At 38.2% G+C, this 23,609-nt stretch overlaps 2 protein-coding genes across 3 annotated transcripts; both read left to right on the top strand.

Moving 5' to 3' along the window:
* The first annotated feature begins 2,274 nt into the window (after positions 1-2,274).
* Positions 2,275-13,096, top strand: LOC115047081 (nuclear GTPase SLIP-GC-like). Its single transcript, XM_029507756.1, has 24 exons — positions 2,275-2,488; positions 4,002-4,083; positions 4,229-4,341; positions 4,530-4,577; positions 4,695-4,724; positions 4,922-4,955; positions 5,050-5,148; positions 5,404-5,497; positions 5,613-5,829; positions 5,943-6,173; positions 6,784-6,987; positions 7,092-7,267; positions 8,776-8,869; positions 8,952-9,039; positions 9,150-9,271; positions 9,593-9,766; positions 9,852-10,009; positions 11,296-11,413; positions 11,493-11,601; positions 11,720-11,853; positions 12,052-12,133; positions 12,228-12,306; positions 12,388-12,435; positions 12,527-13,096. The coding sequence occupies exons 2-22, from the start codon at positions 4,017-4,019 to the stop codon at positions 12,299-12,301; spliced, it is 2,466 nt and encodes an 821-aa protein (XP_029363616.1). The 5' UTR covers positions 2,275-2,488; positions 4,002-4,016; the 3' UTR covers positions 12,302-12,306; positions 12,388-12,435; positions 12,527-13,096.
* Positions 13,097-13,887: 791 nt separating this feature from the next.
* On the top strand, positions 13,888-23,527 carry LOC115047080 (nuclear GTPase SLIP-GC-like). 2 transcript variants are annotated; one of them, XM_029507755.1, is made up of 25 exons: positions 13,888-14,253; positions 15,360-15,390; positions 16,512-16,593; positions 16,739-16,851; positions 17,040-17,087; positions 17,205-17,234; positions 17,432-17,465; positions 17,560-17,658; positions 17,913-18,006; positions 18,368-18,584; positions 18,698-18,940; positions 19,550-19,753; positions 19,858-20,033; positions 20,416-20,509; positions 20,594-20,681; positions 20,792-20,913; positions 21,235-21,408; positions 21,499-21,659; positions 21,955-22,072; positions 22,172-22,280; positions 22,399-22,532; positions 22,720-22,801; positions 22,902-22,980; positions 23,062-23,109; positions 23,201-23,527. In XM_029507755.1, the coding sequence occupies exons 3-23, from the start codon at positions 16,527-16,529 to the stop codon at positions 22,973-22,975; spliced, it is 2,481 nt and encodes an 826-aa protein (XP_029363615.1). In that variant the 5' UTR covers positions 13,888-14,253; positions 15,360-15,390; positions 16,512-16,526; the 3' UTR covers positions 22,976-22,980; positions 23,062-23,109; positions 23,201-23,527. The 2 variants fall into 2 exon arrangements, with proteins under 2 accessions (XP_029363615.1, XP_029363614.1); XM_029507754.1 differs by lacking the exon at positions 13,888-14,253 and having other exon boundaries at positions 15,161-15,390.
* Positions 23,528-23,609: the final 82 nt, after the last annotated feature.

Genomic DNA, 23,609 nt, shown 5'->3' with positions numbered 1-23,609 from the left:
TAAGGGAACAGAACTTAACCACCAAGATGTTTTGTCAAAATCTTGATCAAACATACAATTATTTGAACTATATAAATGCAGATATGTGCAGTGGAATTAGTAGTATTGGACAGTGAGTGGGCTGTGTGAGTAGAATACGTAACTATGTACGAATCAACATTAATGACACCACTTCATAGATGATATTTGAGTGTTAACCTGTCACCTGGAAAATGCCCTGACGGCTCAGCATGACTACCTGGAGCAGGGAAATGATAGGAAATGAGTCAAAGGTAGAGGCATGAGGTAAAGGCATGGCAAATAGAGGGGTTGTTGTGCTGGTGCGAGGAGGGCACACCTGGATGCCAGGGGCTGATTTAAGGTCCTATAAGACCAGGTCTGTTTGTCTTGAGGGACCCTGTCTTGAAGGAACCCTTGTTTGGCCCATTCTGGGATGGTGTTGTGTTCCATAGAGACTGAGAAAGGTCATGGAAAGGTCTGGTCAGCTGGACTTGGCACCAGAGGCAGGTGAACAGAGACGCTGATTTGCAAAGTCACCCAAACCTAATCTGAGTGTGCAGCATATGAAGCAGAGTTAACTCTGGGCTCTGCAGTGTGGCCTGGAAATGAATTCTACCTTCATGATCCTTACTTTTGTCATTGTTATATCTGGGAGCTTCATTTTATAAAATTTATTTTCAGGCTGCACAATTTCTATAATATTTTTGCCTGCCTCTATTTACCTTGGACAAAATTCGATCAGATCGATAATTTTTCCATTGTTGAAACAACACATACAGCAATCCATGGAGGGATATAGCAAGACATGTGTTCAGCATACTTTTACTGTCCTCTGGTGTTCACATTGAGAAAAGCATGTCATAAAAAAAGGCCTCTTTGGACATGTGCAGGCAGCATATGTATTTGGAAAGAAGAAAGGTCTTTAACAAGTTCCTGGCATCTACTACACATCTAAAAGTGTTGAAAACTAAAAAAAACATCACATTAGGAGGTAACTTTGTCATTTAAATGTTGCGTTTTTGCTGCTTATGAGTTTAGGCTCAAAATATTGCAGTTGTTCCTCAAAAAGGTGTAACTTGTCAGAAACAGAAACCGTCTCAGACAACACGGAACTGGTCAGGCAGTCAGGATTCTTCAGTTTGAGCAGCTGTGATGTTGTGCAAAGCCCCAAACACAGTTCCAGTCACAGGTTCAGACAAGCTGATGTCTTAGTGTCCTAGTTGGAGCTTGGCACACTTGCAATTAGCTTGCTGTTGCCTGTTGAATCAGAAACTTTTTTGTTTGCAGTGGCTGATATGTACCCATGGACTTTCAGAGCTATATCTATATATATCATTCTAATTCGTCTGCATATAAAAGAAGCCCTTTAACCTGCAACCTAAGACGAGTTTCATAACATTTGTCAAATTTGCTTACAGAAGGGCATTGACTCTTTCAAAAGCATCTACTCTGTGTTGACACGTAATGCTGACATAAATCTCAGCCACAATGCATCTTTTATTTTGTATGCATGTTGGTGGGAATTGTTTTGTACGCTGATCATTGTAATGTGCTTCAACTACAAGATGACAGACAAAAGCGTCCACAAATGAAGCTCACAGGTCTAAGTTCAAATTAGATGGCAGATGAGATGATAATAACCGCTGATACATCAGTAAGTGCACAAAGTGTTTTTTTAGTCACAGTGTGGGGGCAGTTTGAAACCCTAACTCCATGTGCACTAAGATTTTCACCATGGACCATATCAGGAAGGAATGCCCTGCTCTCTGAATGTTTGAGGATTTTTTGCTAATCTGATGTTATGCATGCATATAAACTCAGCATTTGCTTTGTTGTAACAGACTCGTGTACTGAGTGGATACCCAGACATGTTTTATGAGCAACCAACCTGTATGTTTGCTAAACGTTTTTAAACTGTGAATGTGTCAGCCTAGCATGCTTATGATGCTATCAATGATTTAAAAAAAAAAAAAACACTTCTTCAACAATGCTGTTGCCGTATAAGAAGCAGAGCCCAGGTATCCGGGTACAACCAAGAACAACTATCTGAGATGTTGCCAGGTCTGGATGCTCATCGCTGTAGTGCTGTTGTGATGTGACAAATAAACTTCTCTAAGTTTCACCCATTTCCTCTGTGAAACGTTGTCATGATTTGAAAATGTTTAGTTTCACTTTTGCAAAAACGTTGTCTCTCTGTTTCCTGGAAATTCAAGACTCATCTGCCCCACCCTAACCACCCTAACGTTTCAGCTGGCTGTATTCTACATTGGTGTTCATTCTTCTGTCAGTGATCGAGGCTGCATGATGGATGTGAACAGGCATTAGATCCCTTTAGACACCTCAGACCGTTTTGAGACTCTGAAGTTTTTCTCTTTTTATCTCCTCCTCTCTGATTGCCCGACACAACCTACTCACTCTTTGACTCTCTCACCTTTTGTATTTTTTATCATTTTTCAGTTGGTGTCACTTCCTGATCTTCCTTTTTTTGGTAAGTCCCGTGTTCTGCTTTTGGTTAAATATGTGAACCTTATCAAGTAGTTGTAATTTGATGCAGACATCTTAAATTCTTACATTTACATAATAACTTCATGCATCTTGTTAATATATGATTTTTTTTTATTATTGTCACTTATCAGATAAACAAGAAATATATTTTGTAGGCATCAACCTCAATTCCTCTTTGTTCTTATTTGTGTCAGTGCCAAGATTTCCAGGCTGGTTAACAGTCTCATATTATTACTCTGTGAATACAGTTGGATCACTGGATTTGCACAGTTTGCTGTTGTAGCTGGTGAAAATGCCGGTTTACTTTAGAGATATTAAATGTGAATGTGTGAACCTTTTTTTTTTTTTTATTATATTTGTTGCAAACGATCACCCTGCTCTGTAACACAGTTGATCAAGTCCAAAGATCATTTGAATATTTCCTTGTTTCCTGTTATGACATTGATCTTCTTGATTTTATGCTGACTGAATCAACTGACACATCCGTTGTCTGAAAGTCTGGATTCAATCCTGGTTTGTTCCTAACAAAACCAAACTTTTTTCAAAGAGGGCCAGTTTCGATCAGGCCAACCATTCTGCCTCACATTCCTTGAACCATTAAAATTAAATGCAAATTAAGTATTTAATTGTGTGAAGAAACGCTGCTGTGACGTAAAAACAGCTTCTAGTTGCTTCAGTTTTTCCCTCCCTGTTAGCCCATCATAGGTGTTAGCATGTTTCAACTGGTGTCTCTTTCCTTTTCTTACTGATGTTTTAGAAGTTGGTCAGAAGGAGTCCTGCGCAGCTACATGGCGCTGCTGGCACCTTTTGGTGAAACATAAAATGGATATTTTAACCTTTGTACTGACTCTGGTCACAAAAGGCTGCCCGGACTTTGGACATGCCTGTTGTAGACCGAAACCATGTTACGACCACGAACTATTGACGCCTTTCAAATGTTTTATTTTGATCTAGTTCAGTGTTTTAAACACGTAAAATGTTCTAAAAACGTGAATTAAATGAATATATCCATGGCTTTATGCCAGAGCTCACCAAAAACTGGACCCCAATTTAGAAACAATTGAGCTAAAAGTCTTTATCAACAAAGTACAACAAAAAGAGGAAACTGAGGCCGAGCTCGATATTCTAAAAAGACAAAGTAACAACAAAGAGATGAAGAAAAGTGAGGCTGAATAAACAAGCCTGGATGAAAAATCACACGAAGAATCAGGGTGAGGCTGACTGAGGCACACCACATTACCTGCCCAAAGACAGACACCATTACAAAACAGGCATAAACACAACAGCTCAGTGCAGAGGGCCAAGGAGGGTTTATGTAGGGGAGCAATTGGCGGTAAATGCAGGGCAGGTGTGTTTCCTCAGGAGGAGGAGGAGAGCAGAAACACCCAGTGGGAAAAAACACAGGGAGAGCAACACAGAGCAACAGAAGGCAAAACAAAACAACGAGCCATGACACTTTCATCAGTAAACACTGCACTTATCTGTTCACGTTTCAGTTCCTATTCTTGGACATGGATGAGTTTGTTTGTAACAAATTACGTGAATGGAATTTCGGCGAGTTGATTCAGAAATTTGAAGGTAAAGTAACACCATCTTTCTACGGGGACACAAATCTGGCAATTTCCCCTCTTTTCTTCAACTCACCTAAAATAATAGCAACAAAGTGGATGAATTATTTTGAATGACTTTTATTTGACTGAAAATTTTCTCTTTTAAATTACAGAAGAAGAAATTGACAAAGAAAGTTTTTACTGTCTTGATGATCAGGAAATTAAAGACTTGATACCAAAGGCAGGCCCAAGGTTGAAATTCAAGAAGAGACTAGAGAGGTTAAAGGTAACGTTCTGTTCTGTAAAATCCTTTATATATGTCCTGTATTTTCCATATTAAATTTCATTTATGTGAAGACAAGCTGTTAAAGGTGATGTAGTTAAATGTCCTAATGATATCTCCAGATGGACTGACAAGACTTAAATTTTCTTTCCTGTTCTGGATGAGCAAATATTTTCTGTTCTTGTCACCAGGCAGAACAAAATGCAACAGAGGACAAAATGCCTGATGTTTCTGCTCATGTAAGTTAAACAGTTTCATAGAATTAATTGCAATCTAAGATATTAATTGCAGTCATACAGATCATGTTTTCAGCGGCTGCTCACTCTTTAAATCTTCGGTACACTTTGTTTCAACAGGAGTCTGAAGAAGCAGCTGAGTCTGTCCAGGTAAGAATTTAACAGGCCTGTAATCAGTGAACGTTTCTCTCTTCTTCATACATGTAGATCTGAGTGACAAAGCTCTTTTTGACTGAGGTATTCATTTGTTGTGTTTCTGGAGGATGAGGAAGTCTGTTAGAAGAAGACTGTGGTAATATGTTTCTTGATGAAATTGTGTTTTTAAGTCAAATACTGTTGATCTTCAGGTTGGCCCGTCAACTAGTGGCACAAGTGATGGAGGTGAGATATCGTACATCTTACTGATTGTATTTAGTGTTTGTATCAGTGTTCATAGAAGTCTCCTCTTCTTTTTGGTCTGTTAATATCCAAAAAGGAAAGAGAAGGTTGGATGTACAGGGAGAACTCACAGGGAGCCCCCAGCAGTCACCAGCTGGCAAACGACGACGTGACAAAAAACTGCCAGCATACTCAGGTATTTATATCACTCTCCAAACTATGTGAACCTACAGGCTAACACAGGGTTGAATATTCTTTCTAATGAAAATGTCTTTGTATAGAAATGATGCTTCTTGGTCATAGAAAATAATTGCTGGTTGATCGCTGGTGTGTTATTTAATGATAATGTCACCATGCCATGAGCCTAATGATGGACTCTGAGGGTATTCTTTTCTTGAGAACACAATTTTTTTGTTTTTTTCTGAATTTTTCTTTACTTTTACACTGACAGAAAAAATCATACTTGCTGATGTGAAAGGAATAATGGAACATGTCTATAGGAAACTCAAAAATGAAGAGAAGACAAAGCTCAACAATTTTCTGAAGTAAGTACCAAGAGTCTCCATCAACAAATTTCTTTGTAATGATGTGTTTGCCAAGTAAGGAAAAGTTAGCAAAATGCACAAATTAGAAAACATTCTTATCTACCTTATACAACAGAGCTAAAATTGGTGATTTGGAGACGGAAAAGAGGGAGCTGGTTGGTGTTTTTGGTCAAACTGGAGCTGGAAAGAGCTCTTTGATAAATGCTGTCATTGGAGTGAAGAATCTTTTGCCCTCTGGAGATGTCAGGGCCTGCACCTCAGTCATGATTAAAGTGGAGGCAAACACAAAGAACTCAAAGTTTGAGGCAGAAATTGAGTTCATTTCAAAAGAGGTAAAATTCTCTTTACTTGTAAATAGTTAAAAAGGTACAGTGTAGCTGCAAATATACAGCCGCTGGTGACATTTCATTCATCTAAATGAAATTAATATAATTTTGCTTTTTAGGATTGGAAAGATGAGTTATGGTATGTGGATCGTATTCTGAAGGATGGAGCTCAGAAAGAAGAAGGTGATGATTATGGTGGTGGTGACACTGGAGAAAAGCTCACAGCGGTTTATGGGGAAGAATGGAAGAACATGTCCCCTGATGACCTCATGGACAAAAAATGGTTCAAAGAAATCCCAGAATTTCTCCAAAACAGAGAAGAAGGAAAGAAAATTTTGACATTTGAATCAGTGAGTAAGATGAATAGAAATGACAGAGTAGATGTTAGAAACCATCTGCCAAGGTTGATAAAACCTCTGCAAAGGCTCGATGTTTCAAACTGGTTAGTTCAACAACAATTTGAAATGTAAAACAGAAAGAAGTCTTTGAAAAGCAAATTAAAAAAAAGAACGGACTTCACACATCTACATATGCTCCTCTCCAGACCTAAATTAGATTTATCCTTCAGTAGAAAAACAGTGACACCACTGCGTCACCACACACGCAAAACTCACATGCATTAAAAAGTCTCATTGTTGCCTTTCACTCTTTTGGTCACACTTTTCTGAAAGGGTGTAAAATTGGGTTGAGCTCTCTTGTTCTGGCTCAGGTCATACAGAAAAACAGCAATAGATCGGATTAGATCAGGACTTCGTCGTTCTCCATTCCATCTACTGACGATCTTTTTATAGAGCAATCATTTCTTGAGTAGTATTGTAGTACTGTTCTCAATCTTTCTTTGCTCTCTTTTAAAGTTCTCTTTAATCTTATTAGTTTTTTGCAATTTGTAAAGTACTTTGAATGTGTGTCAAATGAAAATTATTTCATTTCCTTACAATATTTTGTTATTATTCATCACAGGCAAGAGAGTTATCTGCAAAACTTGTCAAATACACAAAAAGTGACTCGACAGGACAAGATGGTGACATAAAGAGGTTTTACTGGCCGCTCATAAAGTGCGTGACTGTCAGGGTGCCTCATAATGATCTGCTCCAACATGTCACACTTGTGGATCTTCCTGGAAATGGGGACTATAACAAGAGTAGAGATAAAATGTGGAAGGAGGTAGGTTAGTAACATGCTCTGCCTTTTATTGTGATTTTTTTATTTTTATTTTTTTCGGTGTGGAGGTTATTGTGCATAATTATCTTGCTGCCATGTCTCTTCAGATTGTTGGATGCTGTTCTACTGTGTGGATTGTCACCGAAATCAAACGAGCAGCATCAGATGCAGAAGCCTGGGACATCCTGGAAAATGCCAGTAGCCTCATGGGAAATGGTGGCGAATGTCAGCAGGTTCACTTCATCTGCACAAAGTCTGATTACAGTCCAGAATGGGAAGATAAGTAAGTGATTGACAATAACCTTCTGAAGCTGTACCACACCAATTTATGTAGAAAACGACTGAATGATTTTTCATGGCCCGACCGAAATTGTTCCATTTGTACAGTGGGGCAAAAAAGTATTTAGTCAGCCTACTTAGAAAGATGAGGTCTGTATTTTTCATCACAGGTACACTTCAACTATGAGAGACAAAAATTGAGAAAAAAAATAAAATCCAGGAAAATCACATTGTAGGGTTTTTAAAGAATTTATTTGTAAATTATGGTGGAAAATAAGTATTTGGTCAAGAACAAATGTTCAACTCAATACTTCGTAACATAACCTTTGTTGGCAATGACAGATGTCAAACGTTTCCTGTAAGTCTTCACCAGATTGCAGTTGGTATTTTGGCCCATTCCTCCATGCAGATCTCCTCTAGAGCAGTGATGTTTTGGGGCTGTCGCTGGGCAACACGGGCTTCCAACTCCCTCCACAAATTTTCTGAGGTTGAGGTCTGGAGACTGGCTAGGCCACTCCAGGACCTTGAAAATGCTTTTTAACTGAGCCACTCCTTCAATGCCTGAGCAGTGTTTGGGATCATTGTCATGTTGGAAGGCCCAGCCACATCCCATCTTCAATGCTCCCTGATGGAAGGAGATTTTGGCCTAAAATCTCACAATACATGTCCCCATTCATTCTTCCCTTAACACGGCTCAGTCATCCTGTCCCCTTTGCAGAAAAACATCCCCAAACATGATGTTTCCACCCCCATGCTTCACAGTAGGTATGCTGTTCTTGGGATGCAACTCAGCATTCTTCTTCCTCCAAACATGACGAGATGAGTTTTTACCAAAAAGTTCTATTTTAGTTTCATCTGACCACATGATATTCTCCCAATCCTCTTCTGGATAATCCATATGCTCTCTGGCAAACTTCAGACAGGCCTGGACATGTGGGCTTAAGCAGGGGAACACGCCTGGCACCGCAGGATTTGAGTCCCTCTCAGCGTAGTGTGTTACTGATGGTGGCCTTTGTTACTTTGGTCGCAGCTTTATGCAGGGCATTCATCAGGTCCCTCCGTGTAGTTCTGGGATTTTTGCTCACCATTCTCATGATCATTTTGACCCCACGGGTTGAGATCTCATAGTTGAAGTGTATCTATGATGAAAATGACAGACCTCATCTTTCTAAGTAGGAGAACTTGTATGATCAGTGGCTGACTAAATATTTTTTGCCCCACTGTATGTAGGTTTGAGGCTGACAGGGTTTCTTGATCCTTCAGCTCCTCAGCCATTCATGTCTCCACTCACTCTGCTACCTCAACAAATTTAGAATTTCTGTTTCAGAAAATCTGATCCCTGGTAACACAGGAAACATCAGCAAGAAACCAATTTCTCTTCCACACTCTTGTACTGAGTGTCTCCTTGACTGTTAGTTCATTTCCCTGTTAGGGCCTACATTTGAGTTTACAGCCACAAAAACAGCAGTCTGAGAAACCACAGTCCCTCTGTCATACAAATATGTTTTATAGATCTGCTGCTGAGGTTCGTGCTGCCATATTTAAAAGAAACAGGGAAGCCAAGGAAGCAGTGATGACAAACTTCAGAAAGAAACGCAAGATTAATGTGAGTTATACAAAATGACAACAAAATTTAATATTCCTTGCAAATAAAAGACTGTTTAAATTTAAACATTCCTCTTTTTCAGAAACACTTCAGCGAGGAGTGTTTCAAAGTGTTCACAGTGAGCTCCAAAGAGTTTCTAAAAAGAAAACGTCTAGAACCAGAGGACACTGGTAGGTGAAGTCTCCACCAAAGACAATGCAAAGTTCAAATATGTACTTCCTTTCCTAACAGTTTAAATTTGAAGATGTAAATGTGTAAAACACAAACTATTTTTCAACAGAAATACCCAAACTTCAGGAGTTCCTGCAAGAGCTCGATGACTCTCACTCCGATACAGTAAACTACGTGTTTGGAGCTCTTGGAATTATCTCACTGATTCATGGAGCGAGATACAGCAAAGTGGTAAGATCCAGTAATAAAACTTTCACTTTCATTAATCACCTCCACTGTCATTAATATTACCAAAATTAATATTAAATGAGTTAACAACACACAAATTATATGAAACCATGGGAAAGTCAAATACTGGATATTTCACTGACTTTTGAATTACAATGTTTTAATGTGAATCAGAATCAACATGTAATGTTAAACCAATAGAAAATTAATCCAGCAGCTGAAGTGATTTGGTGCATTCAGTTTATTTCAGGGAGGATGTATAACCACATCAATTAAATGGTGCTCAAAACCAACAGGCTTCCATACAAATGTGTTTGCTTTCAGGCCGGCCAAACTGAACGTGTGCACACACAGCTTCAAACAACCCTGAGGGAGGAACTTGATAAAATCAGAAAAGCCCTGGGAGAAGTCTATATGGATTTTAAAAAGTGTCTGACTGAGGGGGTTGAAAAATCCAAAGATTCCTGTGAGAAAAAGCTGAATTCGATCTTGTTTCCCGTATGTATTTCAATCACATTTTCATTTAAACAGTGGATTTTCCATTTCATATGTAAATGTATTAATCAATATTTTCCTGTTTCAGAGAAGGGCATCTGGTAGTGCTTTTCACAAAACACTGAAGTATGTGGTTGAAAACAACGGCACCTACAAACAAAAAAAAAGGAGACAAGAGACCATGAATGAGAAGTTAAGTTCTCACCTGACTGACAGCATTGATGAGAAATTCAGGAAGACTTTCCCGTAAGAAATTACCTTTCTTCTGTTTTTAACTCTACAAATTGTGTTTTAAGATCAATTCACAAAGGCTTTGTATTTTGTACTCAAAGAAAGCCATGTTTAGGTGGCTCTGAATTGTCCTTGAGTGGGAGTGTGGATTGTCCTGTTACCTTTGAGACATATATATTTACTGTAGATGACTGACAATCTTCAGTGTATTTATATTAGAGATGGGCGAGTTCACCACTTTCGGTATCTGTATGTATCTGTTCAGTCTACATTATCTTTATCCGTATCCGTACTCGTAAGGGGCGGGACTTAAACCAGAAGTGGGCGTGGCAGACACAAAAGTTTTTAAGCCTGAAATTGGTGTGTTGATCAGAAGTTGCTATATTTATCGCAAACCTCCAGATTTTTTTTGTTTACAGCTTCATTTGTATTACACTAAGGTAGGAAGAGCGAGCCGACCGGAAAAGACCTGATCCGGTGAAGAAAATGGGTGCGGGCTGCATGCAGCTCCGCTTCTGTGACCAATCAGGTTTTACAGCATAACCCGATGAAGTGAGGCAGATTTGAAACGTTTGGGTCATAAAAACTATTTTAAAATGATGATGTAGCCTAACTTTTTATCGCTATCAGGTCAAATGCTGATCTTACTGGGAGACTCCATCAGGTAGTAAATATCGATGAATGTCACTTCCGGTGAGTTAACCGATTCGGTTCCCCCCAAGTTCCTGTTCCCCTTTACGCTGATTTACTGCGGAGTCGTGCTTGGTTGCTAAGTTACCGTGCGTACTTAAAGAAGAAACACAAATAGAAACACAGCTGGGTGTACAGAAAGCGAAATGGAAATGGCAATGTGTAGGCTACTGGTGTGTAGGCTACTGGTGTGTTATTTATTACAGGAACTTGGGGGAACACACCGGCAGTTCAGTGGGATCATTTCTCCATAAAAATAGAGGCACACAGGAGGGGCAATGTGAAAGACCCACAGATGTGAGTTTTTCACTCTAGCCCTTTTCTCCGATACAGCTAGCGTGTTAAAATAATAATCTGACATGTTGAAATAATGTTTTAAGTTAACTACCGGACAGTGCTTTTTAAATTGTGCTGCCCGTCCTGTGGGCGTGGCTTTCGGAGTATGACGCGTTGCACTCTGTCTTATCACAGAACGCCCTGAGGAGGATTTTCCGGTTATTGACTGTTACTCGTAGGCGTCAAAATTGCTCCTCGTTTCAGCCGAGTATCCGACTCAACCCCAATTTATACATTAAATGTTTGACACATTTGAATTTGTTAATATTTTTCAGAAATGAAAGACAATGTGAACCGTTCAATGGAGTCATCAAAGCATTTTCGCTTCAAACTGAGCGGCTCATACAACAGAACAAAGCTGTCGAACTCCAACTGACTTTTCTGAAAACAGAGGTTTGAAAATCTGCTTAAAAAATTAAATGTTTTATAAAATATGAATGCCAGTCAACTTTTAAATGTTTTTTCATACAAGGAAGAAAAGATAAAGACAAAACTCAACAAACTCATTCGTGAGCGTAAGAAAATGATCTACGGCAGCCTCGTGCAGACAATCGAAGACTGCATGAAGAGCTGCTATGAAAGTAATAAAGAAGATTATTATATAATTATAAATACTCCATGTCAGTAATAACACACATTTACATGAATAATAGTTTTCAGACAGATTTGTTTTCACCACAATTTCCTGTTTTATCACAGAAGCAGCAACATTCAGTGGACCAGGCACGCTGGACAACATGAGGTCCACCGTTGAGTGTCATGTGAGGGGTTCAAAGAACATCATGTTTGAGCAAGCGAAGAAAGTTCTGTTGCAGAACTTGAAAAACTTGGAGGTCAGTCACATTTGACACATTTTAAGGAGTTTTTCCTCCTAAAACTCTGGAGTCCTTTATAAATGTACAATTAGAATTATTCATGGACAGACACATACAAAAGTCTGTTAGTAGTAACAATTTAACACAAACACGCACTTAAAATCTGATTAATGTACAATTCAGAAGTAGTCATGAGTGATTTGGGTGCTGATTTAGGGGGAAATCCTGAAAATGCTGAATAAAACCTTGACGGAATCAGTTGAGCTGTCATTCAAGATGGATCATTCCACCATCCCAGGTAGAGAACCTAACAAAATCATTTACACAGACCACTGAAATATGACTATCAGTGAAATGAATAAATACATTTTTTTTTTTTTTTTTTCTTTTAGATGTTTCGGGGGAGTATGACTTGGTGAAGAAACACTACGATATGCTGAAGTCCAGCCCAGAGGGAGAAATATAAAATGGGTAAAACCAAATATTTCCATCATGTGCTGAAGAGGTTTTGGTTATACTGAGTAATGTAAACTTTGTTTTTACTGACACCAGCATTGATCTACCAGAGCACAAGCTGCACTGACTCAATGATATGTGCAGGTACGTTTTTAGCCAAAATGTTTATTCAATGTGTGCATCCAGACAGATGCATAAACATCCAGTAACTGTTTATCTTTGGTGGATTTTTCAGGTTTATTCATGGAGAGAGGCAGCAGAGCCCTGAATGTCCCTGCAGGATGTCTCTGGATTTGTCCTCAAACAATTTATTATCATTGTTCTTTCCAAGTGAGTTAATTGTTTGTTTGTTTACTTTTTGGTACTTTGACTTTGTTTTTTGGGGAATTGCTGGGTCAATGAACTTCTTTACTGCTAACTGCTTACAGTCCAGAGTCAAGTGGCTGTCAGTCCAAACAGGAACATTGTGTGTTACTTGGGGTCTTGGGTGTTCGCCCTTAAGATAAAAAGAGTTTGTTGTGTTTCATGAGTTAAAACTTTTTAGACATTTTCTTGTGTACCTGTCTGTCATTTAGCTTCATGTTGGTAGCTTTAGTTGGTAGATTGATAAACCTTAAACCTTGTATATGGTTTAATTAAAGGTTGCATTTAGACATAAACTTAACTTCATTATGAGCTTTATCTTACAAATGATATAAGAATATCTAACGTATAAAAGATATACAAGGGACAGAATAGAGAATACATGAGAAACATGATTACAGGAAATGTAATTGAATTTGTATACCTTCTAATAAAGACTGATCCATGTTGTTTAGTGTCTCTATCATTGATGCTGTTGAAAAAGAGCCTATTTCAATACATATGTAAACATGTTTTCCTTTCCCAGTTGCTGCACCATAGGAACAGTGAGATTAGCAAAGGAAGTGTGTGTAGTTCCTTGTGTTGCACACTCTGATCCTTCATTTTTTCAGAAAGATATAAGAAATGGGGGACTTGTGCCCCAGTAGAGCTTTATGTCTCGCAATACCCCTTTTTTCTTATTTTATGGAGATTTTAATACCTTTATTTTCAATTAATAAGTGGCAGAGAGGCTGACAATAAACAGGGAGAACATGCAAACTCTGTACAGAAAGGCCCTGGAACCAAACCCACAACCTTCTTTTTCTGGGGCAACAGTGCTAACCCCTATACCGCTATGCTGCCACCTGTTACATTAAGTTACATTAATGTCAGTGTAAACAAATAGATTAAGGGTTTTTTTTTTTGTTTGTTTTTTTTTTCTTCAGATGTCTCCAATCAAACGTTGAAACTCCCTAAAATCAGAGTAGCATTTAAACCAAAAGCAGTGCACCCATTGCACACAGCCATTTGTTGAACATCATTAAGTTAAGCTATTTTAGCATGATGTGCAATAACTTAGCATTTCCCAAATTCAGTTATGCTGTCAGAACCTGATGCCTGTTGGGTGAGATACCAAATCGCGCGTACAACTCCAGAACAGAAGGTGGCAGTAGTGAGCGAGAAGGGACTGCATGTACCAACTTTACCGCCGAGGTTGCAGAAGATCGCAGACTGGCAGCAGCCGGAAGAGAAGTGAGAGCGGTACGATCAAAATTAGCCACTGCACAGAAATGTCAGTGTCAGCTCTCCGATTTTCAGCGATTCATTTCGTCACAGAATGTTTTCGTATTCCACGTGTGCTTAGCGTCGTATTAGCATTAGCTCACATTAGCGGTTAAGGACACACACACACAAAATGTTTCCAAACAATTCTTCCAAGATTTGGTGGAAAATTATGATTGTTAAACTAATGCACTGGCATTTCTCTGTACCCGTTTTCAAGTTAAGTGCTGAGTTCAAGAGGATAACGACAGTTGGTTTCTTCTCCGAGCTGGATGGTCACTCATCAAAACTGCTCAGGGAAGAAAGATGAAGAGCCTCCTCATACCCATGACACAGGTAAAACAAAGGGGCCATCACTGTAATGTTGACATTTTAAGAGGAAATGTAATGGGGAGAAGAGAGAAGTAAGACAACTTGGAAAGTGGGGAACCTTTTTCACTTTAAGAATGATTTGATTATAATTCTGACTTTTGGTAGATTTGACAAAATGAACTCAAATAACAATCCAGGCTGTGTCACTTAGTGACTTTCCACTGCTAGTGCCTACTCTACACTACTCGACTGGATTTTGAGAGGGTTTCCACTACCTCTCCTCCGTATATCTATAAAAAAAAATGATTGATGAAGATGAAACAGGTTACATTTGGAAGAAAAAAAATGTGTCCTTTTTTTAATGTGGCATAATGTGTGTGACATTTAGTCTCCCTGTTGGTTAAAATGGTTTTCCTCATGTTTTTGTTTCCTGGCATACATTGTGTGGTCCACATATTCAGACTGACAACACTGATGTGAAAAGTGAGTGCATCCTCAAGGCGCTGTCGGTCTACCTGAATGAAGAGGACTATTTATTTATTTATTTTTATAGTTTTATTTACTTTGGAGGTGCCCAGTATTTCCTCCTAATAGATGAAAGATATTTACTGTGTTCCAGCAAACATGATACACACTGTTATCAAATTGGCTCTCTCTAAGTAGTATTTAGGGCACTGGTTGGGCCTTTTTAAATTTACTTTAGAAGTCGTGTCGCTTTTTTGTTGCTTGTTTATCTGGGTAAAACCGAGAACTATCTGAGATGTTGCCAGGTCTGGATGATCATATATTAGTACGTGCACAAAGTGTTTTTTTAGTCACAGTGTGGGGGCAGTTTGAAACCCATTTCCTCTGTGAAACGTTGTCATGATTTGAAAATGTTTAGTTTCACTTTTGCAGCCTCTTCGTCTCTCTGTTTCCTGGAAATTCAAGACTCATCTGCCCCACCCTAACTTTACTTTTGCCGTTTGAGCTGGCTGTATTCTTCATTGGTGTTCTTCATTCTTCTGTCAGTGATTGAGGCTGCATGATGGATGTGAACAGGCATTAGATCCCTTTAGACACCTCAGACTGACAACCTACTCACTCTTTGACTCTCTCACCTACCTTTTGTATTTTTTATCATTTTTCAGTTGGTGTCACTTCCTGATCTTCCTTTTTTTGGTAAGTCCCGTGTTCTACTTTTGGTTAAATATGTGAACCTTATCAAGTAGTTGTAATTTGATCTATTCTGCCTCACATTCCTTGAACCATTAAAATTAAATGCAAATTAAGTATTTAATTGTGTGAAGAAACGCTGCTGTGACGTAAAAACAGCTTCTAGTTGCTTCAGTTTTTCCCTCCCTGTTAGCCCATCATAGGTGTTAGCATGTTTCAACTGGTGTCTCTTTCCTTTTCTTACTGATGTTTTAGAAGTTGGTCAGAAGGGCTCCTGCGCAGCTACATGGCGCTGCTGGCACCTTTTGGTGAAACATAAAATGCATTTTTGTAACCTTTGTACTGACTCTGGTCACAAAAGGCCGCCCGGACTTTGGACATGCCTGTTGTAGATCAAAACCATGTTACGACCACGAACTACTGCAGCCTTTCAAATGTTTTATTTTAATCTAATTCAGTGTTTTAAACATGTAAAATGTTCTAAAAACGTGAATTAAATGAATATATCCATGGCTTTATGCCAGAGCTCACCAAAAACTGGACCCCAATGCAGAAACAGATGAGCTAAAACCAAGTCCTCAACAACAAAAAGTACAACAAAAAGAGGAAACTGAGACAGAGCTCGATGTTCTAAAAAGACAAAGTAACAACAAAGAGAGGTCCTCGTCTTTTGTACCCCTGGATCCCCCTATGCTCTGGTATATTTTCCTATTATGGAGTTGTTTTTCTGTGTTCGAATGACAGTGAGTCTTTGCAGTTCTCGGGTTCCCCCCTTTTTCTTGTTCAGAGCAGTTTTCTCAAGGCCACGATTACATAGGCTGTTCTGCTTTACTGTTACACTACCAGATTATGATTCAAACATATTATATGAATTCCCCACAACAGACACTATTACAAAACAGGCATAAACACAACAGCTCAGTGCAGAGGGCCGAGGAGGGTTTATGTAGGGGAGCGATTGGCGGTAAATGCAGGGCAGGTGTGTTTCCTCAGGAGGAGGAGGAGAGCAGAAACACCCAGTGGGAAAAAACACAGGGAGAGCAACACAGAGCAACAGAAGGCAAAACAAAACAATGAGCCATGACACTTTCATCAGTAAACACTGCACTTATCTGTTCACGTTTCAGTTCCTTTTCTTGGACATGGATGAGTTTGTTTGTAACAAATTACGTGAATGGAATTTCGGCGAGTTGATTCAGAAATTTGAAGGTAAAGTAACACCATCTTTCTACAGGGACACAAATCTGGCAATTTCCCCTCTTTTCTTCAACTCACCTAAAATAATAGCAACAAAGTGGATGAATTATTTTGAATGACTTTTATTTGACTGAAAATTTTCTCTTTTAAATTACAGAAGAAGAAATTGACAAAGAAAGTTTTTACTGTCTTGATGATCAGGAAATTAAAGACTTGATACCAAAGGCAGGCCCAAGGTTGAAATTCAAGAAGAGACTAGAGAGGTTAAAGGTAACGTTCTGTTCTGTAAAATCCTTTATATATGTCCTGTATTTTCCATATTAAATTTCATTTATGTGAAGACAAGCTGTTAAAGGTGATGTAGTTAAATGTCCTAATGATATCTCCAGATGGACTGACAAGACTTAAATTTTCTTTCCTGTTCTGGATGAGCAAATATTTTCTGTTCTTGTCACCAGGCAGAACAAAATGCAACAGAGGACAAAATACCTGATGTTTCTGCTCATGTAAGTTAAACAGTTTCATAGAATTAATTGCAATCTAAGATATTAATTGCAGTCATACAGATCATGTTTTCAGCGGCTGCTCACTCTTTAAATCTTCGGTACACTTTGTTTCAACAGGAGTCTGAAGAAGCAGCTGAGTCTGTCCAGGTAAGAATTTAACAGGCCTGTAATCAGTGAACGTTTCTCTCTTCTTCATACATGTAGATCTGAGTGACAAAGCCCTTTTTGACTGAGGTATTCATTTGTTGTGTTTCTGGAGGATGAGGAAGTCTGTTAGAAGAAGACTGTGGTAATATGTTTCTTGATGAAATTGTGTTTTTAAGTCAAATACTGTTGATCTTCAGGTTGGCCCGTCAACTAGTGGCACAAGTGATGGAGGTGAGATATCGTACATCTTACTGATTGTATTTAGTGTTTGTATCAGTGTTCATAGAAGTCTCCTCTTCTTTTTGGTCTGTTAATATCCAAAAAGGAAAGAGAAGGTTGGATGTACAGGGAGAACTCACAGGGAGCCCCCAGCAGTCACCAGCTGGCAAACGACGACGTGACAAAAAACTGCCAGCATACTCAGGTATTTATATCACTCTCCAAACTATGTGAACCTACAGGCTAACACAGGGTTGAATATTCTTTCTAATGAAAATGTCTTTGTATAGAAATGATGCTTCTTGGTCATAGAAAATAATTGCTGGTTGATCGCTGGTGTGTTATTTAATGATAATGTCACCATGCCATGAGCCTAATGATGGACTCTGAGGGTATTCTTTTCTTGAGAACACTATTTTTTGTTTTTTGCTGAATTTTTCTTTACTTTTACACTGACAGAAAAAATCATACTTGCTGATGTGAAAGGAATAATGGAACATGTCCGTAAGAAACTGGACAATGAAGAGAAGACAAAGCTCAACGATTTTCTGAAGTAAGTACCAAGAGTCTTCATCAACAAATTTCTTTGTAATCATGTGTTTGCCATGTAAGGAAAAGTTACTTTTTGATGTTTTGCTGAAGGTAGTTTTCTGTTTCCTGTCCAGCCCAAGAATGACATTTTCAAACAAAAAAGAAGCCGAGGGAGACAGGAAACTTTGCTGAGCATTATGATTATGACATTACATTTAAGTAGTTATCAGGGGTTCATATTTGTTCAGCATTATATTTTGCTAACGATCTACATCTTTGTCAATGCAGACCAGCCTTCAATACTTTATTTTATTTTACTTTACGTTTATTTTAAAGGGAATATGTACAAATCAGTAAACATTCTTAACTATCTTGTACAACAGAGCTAAAATTGGTGATTTGGAGACGGAAAAGAGGGAGCTGGTTGGTGTTTTTGGTCAAACTGGAGCTGGAAAGAGCTCTTTGATAAATGCTGTCATTGGAGTGAAGAATCTTTTGCCCTCTGGAGATGTCAGGGCCTGCACCTCAGTCATGATTAAAGTGGAGGCAAACACAAAGAACTCAAAGTTTGAGGCAGAAATTGAGTTAATTTCAAAAGAGGTAAAATTCTCTTTACTTGTAAATAGTTAAAAAGGTACAGTATAGCTGCAAATATACAGCCGCTGGTGACATTTCATTCATTTAAATGAAATTAATATAATTTTGCTTTTTAGGATTGGAAAGATGAGTTATGGTCTATGGATCGTATTCTGAAGGATGGAGCTCAGAAAGAAAATGATGATGATGACGATGATGATGATGGTGGTGGTGACATTGGAGAAAAGCTGTCAGCGGTTTATGGAGAAGAATGGAAGAAAGTGTCCCCTGATGACCTCATGGACAAAAAATGGTTCAAAGAAATCCCAGAATTTCTCCAAAACAGAGAAGAAGGAAAGAAAATTTTGACATTTGAATCAGTGAGTAAGATGAATAGAAATGACAGAGTAGATGTTAGAAACCATCTGCCAAGGTTGATAAAACCTCTGCAAAGGCTCGATGTTTCAAACTGGTTAGTTCAACAACAATTTGAAATGTAAAACAGAAAGAAGTCTTTGAAAAGCAAATTAAAAAAAGAACGGACTTCACACATCTACATATGCTCCTCTCCAGACCTAAATTAGATTTATCCTTCAGTAGAAAAACAGTGACACCACTGCGTCACCACACACGCAAAACTCACATGCATTAAAAAGTCTCATTGTTGCCTTTCACTCTTTTGGTCACACTTTTCTGAAAGGGTGTAAAATTGGGTTGAGCTCTCTTGTTCTGGCTCAGGTCATACAGAAAAACAGCAATAGATCGGATTAGATCAGGACTTCGTCGTTCTCCATTCCATCTACTGACGATCTTTTTATAGAGCAATCATTTCTTGAGTAGTATTGTAGTACTGTTCCCAATCTTTCTTTGCTCTCTTTTAAAGTTCTCTTTAATCTTATTAGTTTTTTGCAATTTGTAAAGTACTTTGAATGTGTGTCAAATGAAAATTATTTCATTTCCTTACAATATTTTGTTATTATTCATCACAGGCAAGAGAGTTATCTGCAAAACTTGTCAAATACACAAAAAGTGACTCGACAGGACAAGATGGTGACATAAAGAGGTTTTACTGGCCGCTCATAAAGTGCGTGACTGTCAGGGTGCCTCATAATGATCTGCTCCAACATGTCACACTTGTGGATCTTCCTGGAAATGGGGACTATAACAAGAGTAGAGATAAAATGTGGAAGGAGGTAGGTTAGTAACATGCTCTGCCTTTTATTGTGATTTTTTTATTTTTATTTTTTTCGGTGTGGAGGTTATTGTGCATAATTATCTTGCTGCCATGTCTCTTCAGATTGTTGGATGCTGTTCTACTGTGTGGATTGTCACCGAAATCAAACGAGCAGCATCAGATGCAGAAGCCTGGGACATCCTGGAAAATGCCAGTAGCCTCATGGGAAATGGTGGCGAATGTCAGCAGGTTCACTTCATCTGCACAAAGTCTGATTTCATTACAGATTTGGATGTTAAGTAAGTGATTAACAATAACCTTCTGAAGCTGTACCACACCAATTTATGTAGATAACGATTTACTGATTATTAATGACCCGACAGAAATTGTTCCAGCTGTATGTAGGTTTGAGGCTGCCAGGTTTTCTTGATCCTTCAGCTCCTCAGCCATTCATGTCTCCACTCACTCCTCAACAAATTTAGAATTTCTGTTTCAGAAAATCTGATCCCTGGTAACACAGGAAACATCAGCAAGAAACCAATTTCTCTTCCACACTCTTGTACTGAGTGTCTCCTTGACTGTTAGTTTATTTCCCTGTTAGGGCCTACATTTGAGTTTACAGCCACAAAAACAGCAGTCTGAGAAACCACAGTCCCTCTGTCATACAAATATGTTTTATAGTTCTGCTGCTGAGGTTCGTGCTGCCATATTTAAAAGAAACAGGGAAGCCAAGGAAGCAGTGATGACAAACTTCAGAAAGAAACACAAGATTAATGTGAGTTATACAAAGTGACAAAAACATTTAATATTTCTTGCAAATAAAAGATTATGTTTGAATTTAAACATTCCTCTTTTTCAGAAACACTTCAGCGAGGAGTGTTTCAAAGTGTTCACAGTGAGCTCCAAAGAGTTTCTAAAAAGAAAACGTCTAGAACCAGAGGACACTGGTAGGTGAAGTCTCCACCAAAGACAATGCAAAGTTCAAATATGTACTTCCTTTCCTAACAGTTTAAATTTGAAGATGTAAATGTGTAAAACACAAACTATTTTTCAACAGAAATACCCAAACTTCAGGAGTTCCTGCAAGAGCTCGATGACTCTCACTCCGATACAGTAAACTACGTGTTTGGAGCTCTTGGAATTATCTCACTGATTCATGGAGCGAGATACAGCAAAGTGGTAAGATCCAGTAATAAAACTTTCACTTTCATTAATCACCTCCACTGTCATTAATATTACCAAAATTAATATTAAATGAGTTAACAACACACAAATTATATGAAACCATGGGAAAGTCAAATACTGGATATTTCACTGACTTTTGAATTACAATGTTTTAATGTGAATCAGAATCAACATGTAATTTTAAACCAACAGAAAATAAATCCAGCAGCTGAAGTGATTTGGTGCATTCAGTTTATTTCAGGGAGGATGTATAACCACATCAATTAAATGGTGCTCAAAACCAACAGGCTTCCATACAAATGTGTTTGCTTTCAGGCCGGCCAAACTGAACGTGTGCACACACAGCTTCAAACAACCCTGAGGGAGGAACTTGATAAAATCAGAAAAGCCCTGGGAGAAGTCTATATGGATTTTAAAAAGTGTCTGACTGAGGGGGTTGAAAAATCCAAAGATTCCTGTGAAAAAAAGCTGAATTCGGTCTTGTTTCCCGTATGTATTTCAATCACATCCATTTAATTTAAACAGTGGATTTTCCATTTCATTTATAAATGTCTTAAAAGATGTTTTTTCCTATTGCAGACATTAAAAGGAAAGAATCGTGGTTTTCACAAAACACTGAAGTATGTGGTTGAAAACAACGGCACCTACAAACCAAAAAAAGGGAAAACAATGAACATGAATGAGAAGTTAAGTTCTCACCTGACTGACAGCATTAATGAGAAATTCAGGAAGACTTTCCCGTAAGAAATTACCTTTCTTCTCTTTTTTAATCAACAAAAAAAAAAAAAAAACACCCTAATCAAGAACCTTCATCAGCCCTCTGACAGGCTGGTGACCTGATCAATGTGTAGTCTGCCCTCATCCAGTGACAGCTGTGATCAGCTCCAGCCCTGACAGATAATCATTATATTCCATAAAAAGATAGATGTATAAATAATTTCACAAATCTCAAGCAAGTCCTGTCACCTTTGAAAAATTATGATTTTGACAGTACAGTAAATGTTTGACACATTATAACTTGTTAATATTTTTCAGAAATGAAAGACAATGTGAACCGTTCAATGGAGTCATCAAAGCATTTTCACTTCAAACTGAGCGGCTCATACAACAGAACAAAGCTGTCGAACTCCAACTGACTTTTCTCAAAACTGAGGTTTGAAAATCAGCTCCTGCTGTCAAAATCTGCTTAAAAAAAAATAAATGGTTTATAAGATATGAATGCCAGTCAAATTTTAAATGTTTTTTCATTCAGGAAGAAAAGATAAAGACAAAACTCAACAAACTCATTCGTGAGCGTAAGAAAATGATCTACGGCAGCCTCGTGCAGACAATCGAAGACTGCATGAAGAGCTGCTATGAAAGTAATAAAGAAGATTATTATATAATTATAAATACTCCCTGTCAGTAATAACACACATTTGCATGAATCATAATTTTCAGATAGATTCGTTTTCACCACATTTTCCTATTTTATCACAGAAGCAGCAACATTCAGTGGACCAGGCATGCTGAACAACATGAGGTCCACCGTTGAGTGTCATGTGAGGGGTTCAAAGAACATCATGTTTGAGCAAGCGAAGAAAATTCTGTTGCAGAACTTGACAAACTTGGAGGTCAGTCACATTTGACACATTTTAAGGAGTTTTTCCTCCTAAAACTCTGGAGTCCTTTATAAATGTACAATTAGAATTATTCATGGACAGACACATACAAAAGTCTGTTAGTAGTAACAATTTAACACAAACATCTGATTAATGTACAATTCAGAAGTAGTCATGAGTGATTTGGGTGCTGATTTAGGGGGAAATCCTGAAAATGCTGAATAAAACCTTGACGGAATCAGTTGAGCTGTCATTCAAGATGGATCATTCAACCATCCCAGGTAGAGAACCTAACAAAATCATTTACACAGACCACTGAAATATGACTATCAGTGACATGAATAAATTACAAAACTTTATTTTTTCTTTTTTTTCTTTTAGATGTTTCAGCGGAGTATGACATGGTGAAGAAAAAATACGATATGCTGAAGTCCAGCCCAGAGGGAGAAATATAAAATGGGTAAAACCAAATATTTCCATCATGTGCTGAAGAGGTTTTGGTTATACTGAGTAATGTAAACTTTGTTTTTACTGACACCAGCATTGATCTACCAGAGCAGAAGCTGCACTGACTCAATGATATGTGCAGGTACGTTTTTAGCCAAAATGTTTATTCAACGTGTGCATCCAGACAGATGCATAAACATCCAGTAACTGTTTATCTTTGGTGGATTTTTCAGGTTTATTCATGGAGAGAGGCAGCAGAGCCCTGAATGTCCCTGCAGGATGTCTCTGGATTTGTCCTCAAACAATTTATTATCATTGTTCTTTCCAAGTGAGTTAATTTTTTGTTTGTTTGTTTATTTTTTGGTACTTTGACTTTGTTTTTGAACATTGTGGGTTACTTGGGGTCTTGGGTGTTCACCCTTAAGATAAAAAGACTTTGTTGTGTTTCACGAGTCAAAACTTTTTAGACATTTTCTTGTGTACCTGTCTGTCATTTAGCTTCATGACTTTAGTTGGTAGATTGAATCTGTATACCTTCTAATAAAGACTGATCTATGTTGTTTAGTGTCTATCATTGGTGCTGTTGGAAAAGGCCCTAAAGTTTGCAGCTGAAATTGTGAGTTGTAGCCTCCAACCTTGTTA

Source organism: Echeneis naucrates, chromosome 8 (assembly GCF_900963305.1).
Source record: "Echeneis naucrates chromosome 8, fEcheNa1.1, whole genome shotgun sequence".
Lineage (NCBI taxonomy): Eukaryota > Metazoa > Chordata > Actinopteri > Carangiformes > Echeneidae > Echeneis > Echeneis naucrates.
This window is presented reverse-complemented; position numbering and strand designations above follow the sequence as displayed.

Bases quoted from the DNA above. Each gene is read 5' to 3' on its own strand.
- LOC115047081 (XM_029507756.1), top strand. From the start codon at position 4,017: ATGGATGAGTTTGTTTGTAACAAATTACGTGAATGGAATTTCGGCGAG. The intron at 5,830-5,942 runs GTAAAATTCTCT...TTTGCTTTTTAG, and splicing joins TTGAGTTCATTTCAAAAGAG to GATTGGAAAGATGAGTTATG. The intron at 8,870-8,951 runs GTGAGTTATACA...CCTCTTTTTCAG, and splicing joins GAAAGAAACGCAAGATTAAT to AAACACTTCAGCGAGGAGTG.
- LOC115047080 (XM_029507755.1), top strand. From the start codon at position 16,527: ATGGATGAGTTTGTTTGTAACAAATTACGTGAATGGAATTTCGGCGAG. The intron at 17,659-17,912 runs GTATTTATATCA...TTACACTGACAG, and splicing joins AAAACTGCCAGCATACTCAG to AAAAAATCATACTTGCTGAT. The intron at 20,682-20,791 runs GTAGGTGAAGTC...ATTTTTCAACAG, and splicing joins TCTAGAACCAGAGGACACTG to AAATACCCAAACTTCAGGAG.